Below are 15885 nucleotides of genomic sequence, written 5' to 3' on the forward strand. Positions count from 1 at the left end.
GCCTGCCAAGACCTGACCCTGCAGGACGGGCCAGCTGCTGGTCTCTCCCCTCGGGCTCAGGCCTGTACCACCCACACCGCAGAGAAGTGGAGATGGACATGCGGGACAATGACGCAGCTCACGCCACTTGCGGCTGGCTGGGCTGCTGCTAGGTGGCTGCGTCCTACCCCACCTCAGCGTCCCTCACGGGACCTGCTCCACTGAGCCTGGTCTCAAGGGACGGCTGCACAGTACAGGCCGCACAGGGCCACCCGCAGGCAGGCTGCACTCAGCAAGGCCTGTGGGTCCTCTGAGGGCGCGGGTCTCTTCTAACTAGGGTCCCAGCTCCCCCTCGGCGGCCGCTGACCCAGGGGAACAAGTAAGGGCCTATCTTCCATGGGGTGATCTGTCCCCTGAGCCACTGAAGACTGGCCTTTCCTCAAGTTGCCACCCAGAGGACCAGCCACACGGCAGCCCCCCAGGCACACCCTGCCCACCGCACGCCCATCGTGACCTCTCACCAGGAGCCGACAAAAGCATGAGGCCCAGACAGACAAACAAAGAGACATTTTATTAGCATCGTTACGGCAACGCGTCACAGGAGGGGATGGTCCTCAGCACAGCCCACCGAGCTGCAAGCGATGAATCAAAGTGAAACGATTATCGTACACAGTGCAGACAAAGGATCACCCCAAACCTCCAACAGAAGATGGAAAATCACTTCACAAGAAAGTAAACGCCCACTTTTCTATTTTAAGAAGTGCCAGCTCTCGAGTGGCAGAGCGTGGAAAGCCCCAGGACCTGGTGCCCAGGAGCCCTGATGCTCCAGGGGCCAGGCCCGCCCTGGCTTCTAAAGCTTAATTTAAGCATCCCAGGCCTGCATCTTCTTAGCCTGCCCTGCGATCCTTGTTCCTACTGATTTCTTCGTGTCAGGCTCACAGCCACCAGCCTTCCTCAAAGCATTAAGACCAGAGACTCTCCCTCTGTAAGGCTTACGTCTGAGTAAAGAGTAAAGACACCAAACACCAGAATCTTAAAAAGCCAAATGACAGCGGAGCCAGTGCCCATTTAGAAAAGCTCTCTTACCCCCCACCCCCCTTAGAGTCCTACTTTGGTAAATATTAACGTTTAACCAGTCAGCAAAATATTTAACCCAGTTAGCAAAATTAACACTGTCATTTCCATAGTTACTCTTTTGTGCATAGTAAATGTGGCCGGATGAGCTTCACACTAGACGAAGCAGATTTGAAAACCAGTTTGCAAGGAAGGGTGCCCCCTTGGCAGCAACCTAAGCCCAGGGAAGGACCCGAGGCTGCGCAGCTGCTGCTGGCCCGTGGCGGGCGCTGGCGGCCGGCCTGCTAGATGGTCTGGTAGCCGGCGTGGCTCCTCTTCCGGCCAATGAGGTAGGCGATGAGGACGACGAGAACCAGCGCTGCCAGGGCACCGCCCACGGCGACGGGGACCAGCATGCTGCGCGCGTCCCGCTGGCACTCCTCCACTGTGGAGACACACGGCCCGGCTGCCCACCTCCGCCCGCTGCCCAGACGCTCCCGCGCGGAAAGGCCTCACCAGCCGTCTGCTCAAAGGGCGGCGTGAGCACACCCACAGGCAGGCTGGAGCGCGCAGAGGCCAGGCGGCGTGGGCAGCGGGACTGGCGCTCACATCTCAGACTTGAAAGGGGCCCCCGGCCATCAGCTACCACGCCCTCGCCTACTCACCAGGCCCAAACCTGTCCCCGTCCACGCGGAACGCCTGGACCCACACTCTGAATATGTTGAGAAAGAACGCCTCAGTGACCTGCACGCGCTCCTCGGCATTGCACTTGTAGGAGTTCCCGGCGGCGACCTGCAGCGCTCTCAGCGAGCTGTTGGTGGCCCTGAAGGTGGGCTCTGCAAAGGCAGCAGGGGTGAGTGCCTTGGGGCACCCACAGAGGCATGCCGATTGCGGGGGGGGGGGGGGGGGCGGTCTCACCTCTGGCATTAGGCAGAGTCATATTAAGCTGGACTCCCTGCAGGAAAACCCGGCTGGAACTTGCATTCTAGGGAGAAGGCGACAATCACACGGTCACCGTCAGGCCCGGGGAGGTGGGGGGGCTGGTGATAAAGGTGGCCTCCCGAGCCCGTAGCTTCGGAAGGAAACTGCAGAGCGCCCAGCCCATAAAAGGCAGCCTGTCATCTCGGGAACATGAATCCTGATCAGCTCCTTACAGACCCTGTTACAGAATCAGACTCTGCTAAGATGCGGACTGAAAGAGCTACGTTCCAGAAAAGTCAACATCTAACTTCCTAGGAAAGTTGACTTCATCAGGAGAAACCCAGCAGTTCAGCTGCAGAGTGTGTACCACAAACACCCACCTGGGGCTCCTCCCTTTTACTCCTTTGCTAACTGCACAGGCGGCCCTTCCCAGGCAGGCACAAAGAGCAGAGGGCGCAGAGACGCTGCCCCCAGGACGGGCGGAGGACAGCACCTGAGGCCCCAGGTGGCCCCTGCCCTGTCTGGGATATGCGCGAGGCGTCTGCTGACAGGCGCAGGTGGGGCCGAGGGTCCGGGAGGCAGGCCGGGGGGCCCTCACCATCGCAAACTGCAGCATCAGGAACAGGTTCCCGCTGCGGAGAGCCAGGGTCACCAGCTGGGCTGTGCAGCTCCCCCCGAAGGTGGTCTTGTTGGGGTCGATGTTGAACTCTCTGGTCACCGTCTAGTTAGAAGAGCCAAGAGGTCAGCTTCCCCTCCCCCAGGCCTGCGCTGAGGGGACACAGGCAGCCCCAAAGCAGCGGCTTCAAAGCCACGTTCACGTGAACCAAAACCAGAAGAAAACGTGACAAGTTCACACGGGCAGAGTGCGGGATGCCAGACAGTCCTCCTGGTACTTCCGGCTGCTTTCTCCTGCTTTCACGTCCCTGCAGCGGGGGGCGGCCCCTGTCTCCATCCCCAGACTCTCACCCTCAGGGAGAAACGTCATCTCAAGGGAAGAGCAGAAAGACAACCCAAGTGTCCAAGCAGTAAAGCGTCCAAGAAAATCCCACCACCTCCCAGGCCAGCACACCTGTCCTGTGGTGACCACACACACTTGAGGCTTTGGGGCCGCACAACAGCCTGGGTCGGAAGACTCAACCCTGCCGTTGCACAGACAGTGGCCCAGGTGGGACGGGGATCCGGCTGAGCAGCTCGGGACACACAGCACCCGCGACCCACCCCGGGACGCCCGGTCCACAAGGCCCAGGGCGGGGAGAAGGGCCCCAGCCTCTACCGTGTTGTCCCTTGTCCTGTAGGTGACATTCAGCTGCAGTCCCATGCTGGCCAGCAGGCAGGTCCCGTTGGTGCCGCTCACGTTGTACTTGGACACCGAGGGGCTCTCGGGCGCCGGGGTGGGCGAGGGCCGGGGTGGCACCGTCGGGGTGGGTGGCGAGGGCCCGTCTTGCTCGCAGTGCGTCTCTGTGGGGACGGTGGGGTGAGTCGTGCCGCCGCCTCAGGACCTCCCGGAACCCTGGACCCCGAGCCCACCCTGGGCCCCAGCTGACGTTCTCAAGGGGCCCCACCCCACAGAACACGACCTCCAGGCCTCCTGGCAGACGCGGGCTAACTAACGCTGCTCTGGAACCCTGGACGGGAACAGGTCACCTCGGCGACGCTCAACCTGGCCCCTCGTCCGCAAGGACACCCTCCCTTGCAGGACAAACCTTCCCCCCGTGAGGTCAGAACAAAACCTCAACTCCATCCCGTGCTTTGGGGACCCAGGCCACTTTCAACAGCAACAATTCACATATATGTTCTCCGAGCTCCTGTGCCAGGCGCTGGGCTGGAAATGGTCCCAGAGACAGCAGCAGAGCGGCCCGGAGTGCCTGGGCTCCACGGGGACGGACACCAGACACACACACCATCGCCAGCCCGGACCATCGGCGTGGTGCCCCCAGGAGAACGGCAGCGGCCCCGGGAAGGACGGGCACCAGACGGCCCTGGTCAAGGATGGAGCCGAGTCTCCGTGCCCGGGGTCAGCCAACTGCTGTGGGCGCTCATCCCGGGGTCAGCCAACTGCTGTGGGCGCTCACCTGGGGGGGCCTAGCGAGGGGGCGAGTGGGAGCCCAGTGGCAAGAGACACAATCAGGAGATGGGGGCGGCCCCAGCCACACAGGTCCGACAGGGGAGGGCACAGGGCGCCTCCGGAGGACACAGAGGGTGTGCATACGACCCCGTCCCTCAGAATCTGACCCACCATGACTACTTACGACAAAAATTTATATTCAAAATCAAAGCTGACTGAGGCAAAAGCTGAAAAGTAACTGTACGTGTTCCACAGGGGCTGACAGGCCACACACGCCTTCTCTGAAGGTTAACGAACGTCCCGAACCCCAGGGCATCCGGCACCCCCAACCCAGGCTCTTCCTTTTTGTTTTTTGTTTTTTTTTGCGGTACGCGGGCCTCTCACTGTTGTGGCCTCTCCCGTTGTGGAGCACAGGCTCCGGACGCGCAGGCTCAGCGGCCATGGCTCACGGGCCCAGCCGCTCCGCGGCATGTGGGATGCTCCCGGACCGGGGCACAAATCCGTGTCCCCTGCGTCGGCAGGCGGACTCTCAACCACTGCGCCACCAGGGAAGCCCAAGGCTCTTCCTTTTACCACCTTGTTTCCGTGGACAGTGGGCAAGCTTAGTGCTAACGGTCATACGATCTCCATCCAACTCCAACCCTTCCCACGGGTCTCCTAGGCCAAGCCATGGAAGCCTGCCCAAACCTCCAGGGTGGGAGCCGCTCGGGAAGCGGCTGGAACCCGTCCACCAGCAGAAGCTCAAGTCCAGCTTGCACCCCTGTCCAGCTGCGGACTCCACGTCCACCCCAGAGGACCGGGACACGGGAAACTTAGCCCACCCTGAGGGTCACCTTGCCCCGCCGGCCTTCACACAACTTGTAGAGGGAAGTGCTTTATTCTAGAGAAGAAAGAGGGCAAAAAAGAGAAACAAAACCCAAGCTCTGGGAGGTGGGCTCAGCTGGGTGAGCACCCCCGAGATGCCTGGCCCCGGGGGCCCCGGATGGCACTGCCGCCTCCCTCCTGGAGCTAAGCTGCAGGTAGACGTTGGGACACCTGCGCTTTTAAAAGCAGTTTTATCAGTTACTTACCAATTGTCACAGGACACAAATGATTAAATGCACAAACCACGTTAAGACAAAAGAAGAGAACACGCCAGTCTCCAAGTCCTTGTCTACCCGACCACTGAGCTATTGTAACGTGTGACCTGCTGTCTCCATGAAGCTCTTACTAACCGCCAGTCAAAACCTCAGGAGTTTAGAATGTGTGTGGGTGACAGCCCTCTCCCTTCTGTGTTAACTAGCCTGACACCTACGGCAGATACCAAAGTCCCTCCCACAGAGGGCTCACAACCTGAGAGGATCACTCGGGGACGCGCATGCTCCGCCGGGAAGTCCTCTGGGAGGCGGGGAGCCCAGCGGTGGTGGCACGGGAGGAGGGGGGAGGGGCGGGGCTGTGCACCCTCCCAGTGCCCTTCTCACAGCTCTCAGAAGCTCGTGTACCCCGAAGGCCCCTGCTGGTCTCCCGGCAGCTGCAGATACTCAGATAAACCTGCACGCTGCACTGACGAAGTTTCAAGTGGAAAGAGACATTCTAGCACGGCCCGCACCTGAGCTAGACTGGGAGTGAGTCTCAGGTTCCCAAGGAATGAAAACGTTAGTAAGGCCAAACTGGGCAGGAGGTGAGACATGTGATAAACTTCACTGAAAAGCAATTTCTGTTTTGAACTTCTAACTCTCTCAGAAGAGCTGACAAGAATCCACACATCAAACATGAAAGACGAAAAGATGAATACACGTCAATCCTGTGGCGGGCCCAGGGTTGGCATCCGATCCTGCCGGACACGGGGGCCCCACTGGCCAGGTGGCTATAGTGCCTGTCCCAACCTGGCTCTGCCATGTGAGAATGAGAGAGCAGCCACAGGAATGGGTGAGCGAGTGGTCATGGCTGTGTCCCAATAAAATGTTGCTTATGATCAGTAAAACTTAACTTTGTATCATTTTCATGTGTTGTGAAACGTTATTTTTTAACGTTAATCTATAAGCAAAAACACCATTTTTAGTTGTTGGCTGTGCAGAGCCCAGAGGCCCTTGCCAGCCCGGGGCTGCAGCTGGCAGTGTGGAGGGCCGTGGGGTCAGCAGGCACCCCAGCTGCTTCCGAGCCGCCAGGGAAGGCTGCGGGGCAAGGCTTAAACACAGAGAACGACAGTGGGGACACCTCCCTCCCCGCAGGAAATGACAGCGAGCTGCCGGGCAGGATGTGGGGAACCGCAGTCAGAAAACGACACCCGCTGCCACAGACTCCGGCCGGCGCCCAGAGAAGCACTCGGCAGGAGCTTCCCGCGAGCCCTCACACCCTCCGCAGACAGGTGAGCATCCTCACTTCGCAGGTGAGGAAACAAGCGGTCGACTACCTCACCCGAGACCACGGGCTGGGCTGGTGGGTGCACCCCTGAAAGGCCCCCCTGGTCGCTCCCACCCCTGCCCCAGGCCTGCGCGAGCTGGACTGAGGTTAGGTGAGGTCTCTGTGTAGAGACAGTGGCTTGAGCTGAAGGAGAGCCTACAACCCTGACTCCATTAGCTCTGTAACAAGGGCAGAGAGGGGGTTTGAACTGCTTTGCCCCTTTAGCCTGTTTTAATCCACCCTCACCGAAAGAGGTAACCTTCTCTGGAGACCGAGGGGCAGGGGCAGCTCTCTGAAGACGCGCAGGTCTCCCCGGGCACCCACGGGGGCTGGGCCGGGGCGGTCCTCACCCTCCCTGCTGAAGTTGCCGTTGGAGAGGTAGGCCTGAATGGTGGCGTCACGGAGCGTGATGGTCACGTTGTGCAGGCTGATCTGCTTGCCGCTCACACACCTGTACTTTTTATTTATGTCTGCCTTGATGTCGGTTACGGATTCCACAGTCTTGGTTTCTACGTGAAAAAAAAAAATCGATCTTTAACTCCTGGAAGTGCTTAGAAGCAATTTTAGATACTCCCCCGACCCAGTTTTTTCCACCCCATAACTGGTCCATATTGGTTCTTACCCTTGGAGCTCGAATCGGGGAAAATCCCTGTATCTGACAAGTTATAAACAAAACGCATCAGCTGGACACTGTAACGTGTTGCATTTCTTGTGAAATTGAGGGTCAGCGTATGGCCTCTTCCAAAAACGACCACGAGACTGGAGTCAGAAGCATTTCCTTTGCCACAAGAGCTGCTATTTAATACTTCTGCACTGGCCGGCAGCTCAAAGGTCACGCTCTGGAACAAACATGATGACAGTGGAACACAATTAGGGTGTAGGTTACTAAAGGGGTTCAGAAACACCAAAGATCTGACATATGCCCCGACCCCAGCTCCATCTCAGATGTCGCTATTAATGCATTCATTTTCAGTGAAAACAAAAAACATGAAAGTCAGTATTACATGTCAAGTAATAGACCAGAAAGTAACTCAAGTGCAAGGCAAGGATGACCTAATTATTCACTAATTTAAAACTGTTCTTCATTAATATGATTTTAATTTATAAGAGAAGTAAAACTACAGTTATCTCAGTAAAGTGAAATAATTCACGTTGGGCTTCAGGATGAGCTGATACTTTTATCTGGAAAAAGCCATTACCTCATGTTTGCCATAGAAAAGTTTATGTCTCTCTAAACAAAGAGAAGAGGGAGTTTACTGCAGAATTGTCTGAATTAACTATTATAAGCAAAACAAACAACTACAAAACCACCAAAGCTCATCTCGATGAACTGGACTGGGTGAAGGACCCGTGGGAAGCTGTCCTAGCATTGTCCTGATGGACAGACCACGCCTGTGACAAAGACACACTGTGTGAAGTGGGAAGGCACATTACAGCAAACGGATGTTCCCATTTGTGTACGCGATTAGTATGTAATGAAACAATGTTTTAAAAAATCCAAACAAAAAGAAGTGAAGCAGAAATTAGAATAAAAGGTGCCTAGGGGACTTCCCGGGTGGTCCAGTGGTTAAAGACTTCGCCTTCCAATGCAGGGAGTGTGGGTTCAATCCCTGGTTGGGAAGCTAAGATCCCACATGCCTTGTGGCCAAGAAACCAAAACATAAAACAGAAGCAATATTGTAACAAATTCAATAAAGACTTTAAAAATGGTCCACGTTAAGAAAAATAATTTTAAAAAATTTAAAAATAAATAAAAGGTGCTTGGACTAGTCTTTACAATTGGAGACATTTCTGTGGAATGACGCTTCCCTGCTTTCTCCTGTTCCCATAGAGACCACATTTATATCAAGACAGGGCCAATGAACTGAGGAGGCCAGGCAGCCGGCACGCCCAGAGGCTCTGAAGAAGCTACTTGTCCTCCCAGCGGCCCTGGGCCCCCGCTGCCCTCCGAGTGCCGGAAAACAGATATGGTGCCTTGGCTGTGGAGACGGGTAAGGAAAAACACCGCTTCAGCAGAGCACTGAAAACAAAATATAAGAGTATGTTTACGAGAACAAACGTTAAACGCAAAGAGAAAGTGAAAAGTCCACTAACAGGTAATTCACGGAGGAAGACTTAACAAAGAAATGCTGCTTATTTGTTAGGGATCTGGTAAATGCAGAAAGCCTTTCTCACCCTGCAGAGCTGCAAAGCTGTTTTAACAAAACCAAAAGGGACATTCTAATCAAACTAGCACAGTGGCACTGCACCTCGAGCACCTGTTTACACACGATTCTTGGAGCGTAACAATTTACCTAAAGCAGATTCAACAGATCAAAAAAGCTATATTCACAGAGCTGTACACCGGGCATAAAGAGAATGTAAGGAAACTCAGTTACGGGGCTGGGTTGGTAAATTAGCGCGACTGACAGATTGACACGTGAAGCGCTACGTTGTGACTACAAAGATAATCAGGAAGAAAACCGGAAACACGCTCACAACCGAACAGTGAGCACGAAAGGGTTCATATAACACAACTGCATCCTCAGTATATAAAACGCATAGACTATTACAGGTACTAACAGCCTGTGACACAGCAGTGTATAACATACAAGAAACACACACACGTGTACGGCTCTCAAGGCAGGTTAAATGATCACACATGCAAGCAAGGCATGAAGGGCCCTGGCGTTTCCTACCTTAGAACCGTTCTTGGTGTCATAGCTGGTCAGGAAGGCAGCAGAGAAGTCGGCCATGATACAAGCTGTCCCATCGCCATCTTTCACCACAAACACAGCTGATGCACCATGCACGAGGCCTGCTAACTCCAGGAAAGACAGAAAGACCAAACACCTTTTAGAAAATTTTGGTTGTCTACAGCTGCGGCAATACAGCTGTTACTAGGAAAGCTACTTAAATCGCCGAAGAACTAGACACAGAAGCCCCGCAGGTGGGGCTCAGCTGGGCTTCTGTCCCTCCTGGAGACTGGTCTGAAAATGTTCTCTCTAAACCCATCCCATCAGTTTGCCAACCTGTCATTAGCTCTTCAATGCTTTTCTTCAAAATACGTACCGGGAAGTCACAGGTCAATTTCTGGGTCACCCCAGGCCCAGGCTGCCCACGCTCGTTCCTCAGAGGATCTCGGGGACGCGGGGTGGGGTCCTGAGGGTAGGACTCAACGTAAACTAAATGCTGACCTTCTACAGAAACCCCGTGGACCCAAATCGCTACTTAATAAGAGTCGGCTCTGCTTTTGCCTCTCATGGACTGGCGACGTGGCAAGAAAAGCCTCAGAGACTCAAAGATCAGAGCTCTTTGCCCGTATCCAAAAGGTCCTCAAAATACAGTAATTCCACTGGACCTGGACTTGGCTGTGTGACCTTAGGACACCACTATGCCTCTGTAGGTATAGCCGCCAAGTGCCTGAGGGAAGGGGCGGAAGGCAGCTGTCACAGGTCCTCCAACCTGGGAGTGGCCACCACCCTGAGCTAGTTCTCAGGGCCAGGGCCGCACCCCGAAACCCCGAGCAGGCAGCTTAGCAGCAAATGCACTCCGATCTGAGTCAGAGAAGGTAAGTGACAGCCACACACCTTAGCACAGGGTTCTTTCACAGACGGGCAGGTGTCCTGACCATCCTAAAGCCAAGCAGCCACCAACCAGCACCGGGCACTGCCACACTCCCGGGAACACACCTCCTTGTTTCTGCAGCTAAGATCCCTGCACGCCCTTCATCAAGCAGCGGCACATCTGGCTATGACGGCTCTAAGGGTACATGTGACCCAGGCAGCACACTCCGAGGACAGCCAACTAGCTTTCATTCTGAAGTCCCTGTTGCTGACGTGGTAAAATGACTCCAGTGAACCCAGTTCACTTCACCCTTGGGACCGTCACCAAATAAAACGTTCAGAGCAACTACTACTTAAGCCTAAAGCGAACAGTATAGACAGAAAGCCTGCATACCCTCCTGTAAGCCTCAGGTAAAGGAAATACCAAAATCTGTGTTCATAGAGAAAAACTGCTACAGATGAAGCAAACCAGGGCAGACAAGAAAAATTCTGTCTGTTGTGCTTCGCAAATTTTAATCCCCGCCCCCCCCCGAATACTGCAGCAAGATTCCACTAAAGTCATTTCCAATGAATGAACGTTCCTTTTAAAAACCTAGAGAAAATCCCACAACTCATTTTTGACACAGTGAAGTTTTTTTTCTTTATTAATTAATTTATTTTTATTTTTTTGGCTGCGTTGGGTCTTCGTTGCTGCGCGCGGGCTTTCTCTAGTTGCAGCGAGCGGGGGCTACTCTTGGTTGTGGTGCGCGGGCTTCTCATCACGGTGGCTTCTCTTGTTGTGAAGCACAGGCTCTAGGCGTGAGGGCTTCAGTAGTTGTGGCTCATGGGCTCAGTAGTTGTGGTTCATGGGCTTAGTTGCTCCACAGCACGTGGGATCTTCCCAGACCAGGGCTCGAACCTGTGTCCCCTGCACTGGCAGGCGGATTCTTAACCACTGCGCCACCAGGGAAGCCCTACAGTGAAGGTTTTTAAAGACATGTCTCTGAGAGCAACGGAGTAAGTGCACAAGAGCTACAGAGATGCCAGGCAGGCAAATGCAGGTTCGGCAGCAGAAGCAAAAGCCTAGGCGCTGAGGCCAGAGAAACACTGGACACTGACCAGCTCACAGTGCACATGGGCGATCCCAGGCCTGAGCTGCCCTCAACGGCCCGGGCGCTGGAGCCACATGCTGTCACATGTGCCACAGCACAGCAGGTCAGGTGGCCACCTCCCACAAGGGCCCGCACAGGCCAGCTCCTACCAAGCCACCCTCCTATAAAATAGGTCCCTAAGTCACCAAAAAACGTTCTACTGACTCAAAGCACTTAACTAGAAAACACTTCATAAATAACTTTTCAATTTTTTCATTTAGTAAGCATGCTGAAGGTCTGAGCTTTCAAAGGACAACAAACTAGTATTACTAAAACAAACTTAAAATAAGCATTAAGGACTTATCTGGCGGTCCAGTGGTTAGGACTCTGCGCTTCCACTGCAGGGGGGGCACGGGTTCAATCCCTAGTCAGGGAACCAAGATCCCACATGCCGAAAGGCGTGGCCAAAAAACCCCCAGAAACACAAAACAAAAAGCATCGGCAGCACTAGAGGCCCCCAAATTTTCCACTATTAAAACAAGAAACCCGAGCCAATTTTGGTCAAGAGAAAAACGTCTACCAGAGCATTACAACCAAACACTCTAAGAGAAACACGTATGCTAATAGTCAGATATTAGTTTTTAACTCTATAAAAGACAACCCCCATCTCAAATTAGCTAGGATGTGTGCAGTAATTTGAGGGGTGTCCCTCCCAAAAGCCAGAACCTGCACCGCCGGGAGCTGCTCCCCTTCGGCACGCACGCCAGACTCACGCCAACCTCTCTCCACGGGTCCCACAGAGGAACGAGGGGCTTATTCCTTCAAAACACTCCCACCTGGAGACACTCCAGTCTCTAAAACAGGTGCAGCTGTGGGAGCATGCCTGCCTGAGATGAGAGACCTCAGTCTCCGACAGACTCCATCACTGACTGACTGTGACCCCGGGCCCGGGGAACCACCACGCCCCTGTGAGACGGAAATGAGCGTCAAGTGAGCCAAAGCAAGGGGAGCGCTGGGTACAAGGCATCAGCCTGCTTTCAGTGTTAGCTGTTACTATCGATGCGTTCAGTGCCACACGGCCCTCATCTACTGTTGAATCCTTGGTACCTGACACAAACCGTCAAATAAGCGTTTCATTTAACGAGCACCTGTAGTGCACCTTGCAGGTAACTATAAACTATGGTGACAACTTTAATAGGCGGACACTATGCCGATTTCCTTTCACAGATGTGGAGTCCAAAGCACAAAGTTAACTACTGTGCTCGAGGTCACACAGCCAGTGATGGTGCAGAGCCAGATGTGGAACTGGGTCTGCTGACTCACAGCATGTGCCCGCCGAGCTTGCCACGGGCCGGTGGCACAGTGAGGTCCACACCTGAACCACACTTTCTCTCCAGCACTTGGTAAGCAAGTGAATATGCTTCAAATTACGACACACTCACTTCCATATGAAAGAAACTGCCATCTAGAGGAACAAGTCAATACATTCTTTGTTAAACTGTTTAAGAGAAATCACTTTCTAATTTCTCTTGGCTCGATTTTCTTGAATCCAGTATTTTTTTTTTTTTTTTTTTTTTCGGTATGCGTGCCTCTCACTGTTGTGGCCTCTCCCGCTGCGTGCTCCGGACGCGCAGGCTCAGCGGCCATGGCTCACGGGCCCAGGCGCTCCGCGGCATGTGCGATCCTCCCGGACCGGGGCACGAACCCGTGTCCCCTGCATCGGCAGGCGGACTCTCAATCGCTGCGCCACTGGGGAAGCCCTGAATCCAGTATTTTTATTCTTCTTAACCAGTGATACATAATCACCTGTGAATATGTAAAGGAAAAAAAGAAAGACCAAGGCTCCATCCCACACACAGTCACAGACTCTACAGACCAGTATGTACATTTCTGAACAGCTGATGTGCATGTTCAGTTAGGGACCACTGGACATCTCTTCCTGTATGTGCTGAGCAATTACCGTATGTGAGGCACGAGGTAGGCTGTAACATAAGGAAGACACAGGTGTGAAAATAATCAGAACACAGCAGAACCAATGCTCCAGTAGAAGCACGTGCTGTATATGCACATAGTCAAGTCTTCCGGACGCAGAGAGGGGAAAGGACTAATACAGCCTGGGATGGATCTAACAATATAAATTCAAAATTATGGACCCAAAACATTTTGACCTCAAATCTAGTCAAAAATTAGGTCGCCAACCTGGGCAAATGGCAAACTCCCACAAGCGAGGGTAACATTAATCGGTACACAACATTTTTTCAAACTTCCTAAGCAACAGTTCTTCATTAGGAAAGGGGAAGGAGGTCATCCCGGTGACATCAACAGTCAAGAGCCCCGTTATGCAATATACTTAATCATGTGTATCAAGAAGTTTCAGTTCACACTTGTCTATGCTTTCTACCAAGTATTAAAACACAAAGGAAACTACTTTCTAATTATCAAAGCAGGATGAATTTGTAACTCAGAAGTTTGAAATATTTTTAGAAAAGATGCTTTTTGGTGAAATTGTGCATTAAAAGAGACATTATTTTAAACAGACCTAAATACAGGCTCTTAACAGACCTTTTGAAAAGTTGGATTTTTAACTGAACATAAAACTTAAAAGATATGATGGAATGGACATTAAAAAGCTAATTATGGGAACTCCCTGGCGGTCCAGTGGTTAGGACTCCGCACTTTCACTGCTGGGGGCCCAGGTTCAATCCCTGATCGGGGAACTAAGATCCTGCAAGCCTCGTGGCATGGCCATTAAAAAAAAGAGAAAAAGCTAACTGCATGCATACTCCAAGCTATCAACGTAGGGAAGTATGGATTTTTCTCTTCACTCAGGTGAGTTTTTAAAACATGAAACAAAATGTGACAGTTCTAATGCACGCGAGCTCTTCTAATAAAGAAGAATGAGCCGCCCTGACACGACAAGGCTTGTCCCAGCAGGCCCTCTCAAAACTCATGACACCTGCGGGGGAGAGCAAGGCTCCGGATCTGCGGCTGGCATAAGATCACCTCCCCCCGCGAGGGTGCTGCAGCTCTAAGAACTCATTTTACGCAACAGGCAAAACAAAATCCTGAAGCCAAAATTCATTCTGTCACAATAAAAGAACTTCAGAGTAGATATTTCGAGAATTCCCAGCAGGTACTTGGGAGACTGCTTCTGTGTCTGCTGAACTCAAGGGAGCGCCCACCAGTGAGCTCCGGTACCTCTTTTCAGTTCCTGGCACTTTAATCTTCCCGTATCATGGGGACCAGGTGAGAAAGTGCCACAGAGAGAGCTCTCAGTAGCCATAAAAATCAAACCACGCAGTGATTCTTGTTTAAGTCAACACAATTCCTTTCTCCTTAGGACAGATAAATGACAGCAAAATTCCTCAATGGATAAAACACCGGCGCCCACGGGCAGCTCCCGAGTTCCGTGGGCCCAGCGCGCACACACGCGCACACACACACACACACGCAGCGCTCCTGACGACTCACTAGAAATGGAGACGACCCTTGGGAAGCCAGGTCTAGCCCCCCTCTCCTTCTGTCCACTGTGGGCTCCCCGAAACTCTCAAGGGCTACTTTAACTCATTATAACGTAATTAAAATTCACAACGACATAAACACACGCGTCAGCGCTCTGTGCCATGCTACTGGGGGCGAAGGTTAAAAGCCCGAAGGACGAACTCTAAAGGCCGGAGTCGCCGCCCGCCCTATTCTCCTGCGCGGACATCCGCGTCGGGCGCAAACCGAGTCCCATGCGGTCCCGCGTCTCCGGCTGCAGCCGCACGCGGCCCTCCGGGGCCACCGGGGCCCCCAAATAAGGGCGCGAACCACGCCGCTCAGAAAACACCAAGTCACTGCCGACTGACCCCACAACCCGAGGTCTGGGACCCGAGGGCCGCGCCGAGCCCTCCCTCCTCCGTCGTCCACTTCTGGGCACCTGGACCGACCCCTCCCCCCGCAGCCGCCTCGGCCGGTGCGGGACGACTCGCCTGGAGTCCCCGGGCCCGGCCCGACCCCAGCCCCGCAGCTCCCGGCCCCCGAGCAGCCCCCCGCCCCTCACGCCGCCCCACATCCCTCTGGGCCCGCGCAGGGCCGCACACCTGCCCAACCCCTCACCCCGCAGCCCCTGAGCCCTCAGCCCCCAGCCCGGCCTCTCACCGAACAGCAGCAGGAGCAGCGGCCATCGCCGGGAGCCGCCGGGGGCCGCCATGGGCGCGAGCGGGAGCCGGGCGGGGTCGTGGGCGGTTGGGCCGGGGCGGGCGGGCCGGGGTCTGACCCGGCCGGCGTGATGGTAGCTGGTCCCGGTGTTGCGCCCGCTGCAGGAAACAAACCCCGCGACCGGGGGCGCCTTGTCACGTGATGCCGCGCCCGGCCCGCCCCGTCACGTGACCCCCGTGCATCTCGCGAGAGTGAGAGAGCTCAGGCGTGCGCCCTGCTCCCGCCTCACTCGTTACCTGGACGGGACACGTGACCGCGACGCCACGTGACTCGGGTCTAGCCTCCGACCCCCGCCCGGTCTCCGGCCGGCGGAAGCGGAAGGCGGGCGGTGGGTGCGGCTGGTCACCTCCTTGAGAGGCCTCTGGGTCCCTCCTGGGGCTGCCGAATGAAAAGAGGGGTTTGGACCGGACGTGCGGCTCTCCGCCGCGGGCCGAGGGTGGGAGTCTCACGGTGGCCGCCCCACGGGAGACGAGGGGGCGTTTTCGCAGGGACGCCGATGCTAACGCGTCTCTCGGCCTCGGGGCCCGTGGAGAATCCGGGCTGGGGGGTAGGAAGGAGGGGGATGTGAACACGCGTACTGAGTGTTACCGCTCGTGCTGGAAAAACACACAAGGCACAGGATGTAAAGCTAGACACAATCTTGGTTGAAGGGGCTTCAGAGGGTTCGGTG

General features: G+C 54.6%; 1 protein-coding gene across 1 annotated transcript; it reads right to left on the reverse strand.

Annotated features, from left to right (window-relative positions):
- Nucleotides 1-1337: 1337 nt before the first annotated feature.
- Nucleotides 1338-15207, reverse strand: LAMP1 (lysosome associated membrane protein 1). Its single transcript, XM_007466361.1, has 10 exons — nt 15161-15207; nt 10425-10434; nt 9079-9204; nt 7023-7239; nt 6751-6909; nt 3227-3411; nt 2552-2674; nt 1951-2017; nt 1698-1868; nt 1338-1477 (listed from the first exon to the last, which is right to left on the reverse strand). Exons 1-10 carry the CDS (start codon nt 15205-15207, stop codon nt 1338-1340), a joined length of 1245 nt encoding a protein of 414 aa, XP_007466423.1.
- Nucleotides 15208-15885: the final 678 nt, after the last annotated feature.

Source organism: Lipotes vexillifer, unplaced genomic scaffold (genome assembly GCF_000442215.2).
Source record: "Lipotes vexillifer unplaced genomic scaffold, Lipotes_vexillifer_v1.1 scaffold791, whole genome shotgun sequence".
Taxonomy (NCBI): domain Eukaryota; kingdom Metazoa; phylum Chordata; class Mammalia; order Artiodactyla; family Lipotidae; genus Lipotes; species Lipotes vexillifer.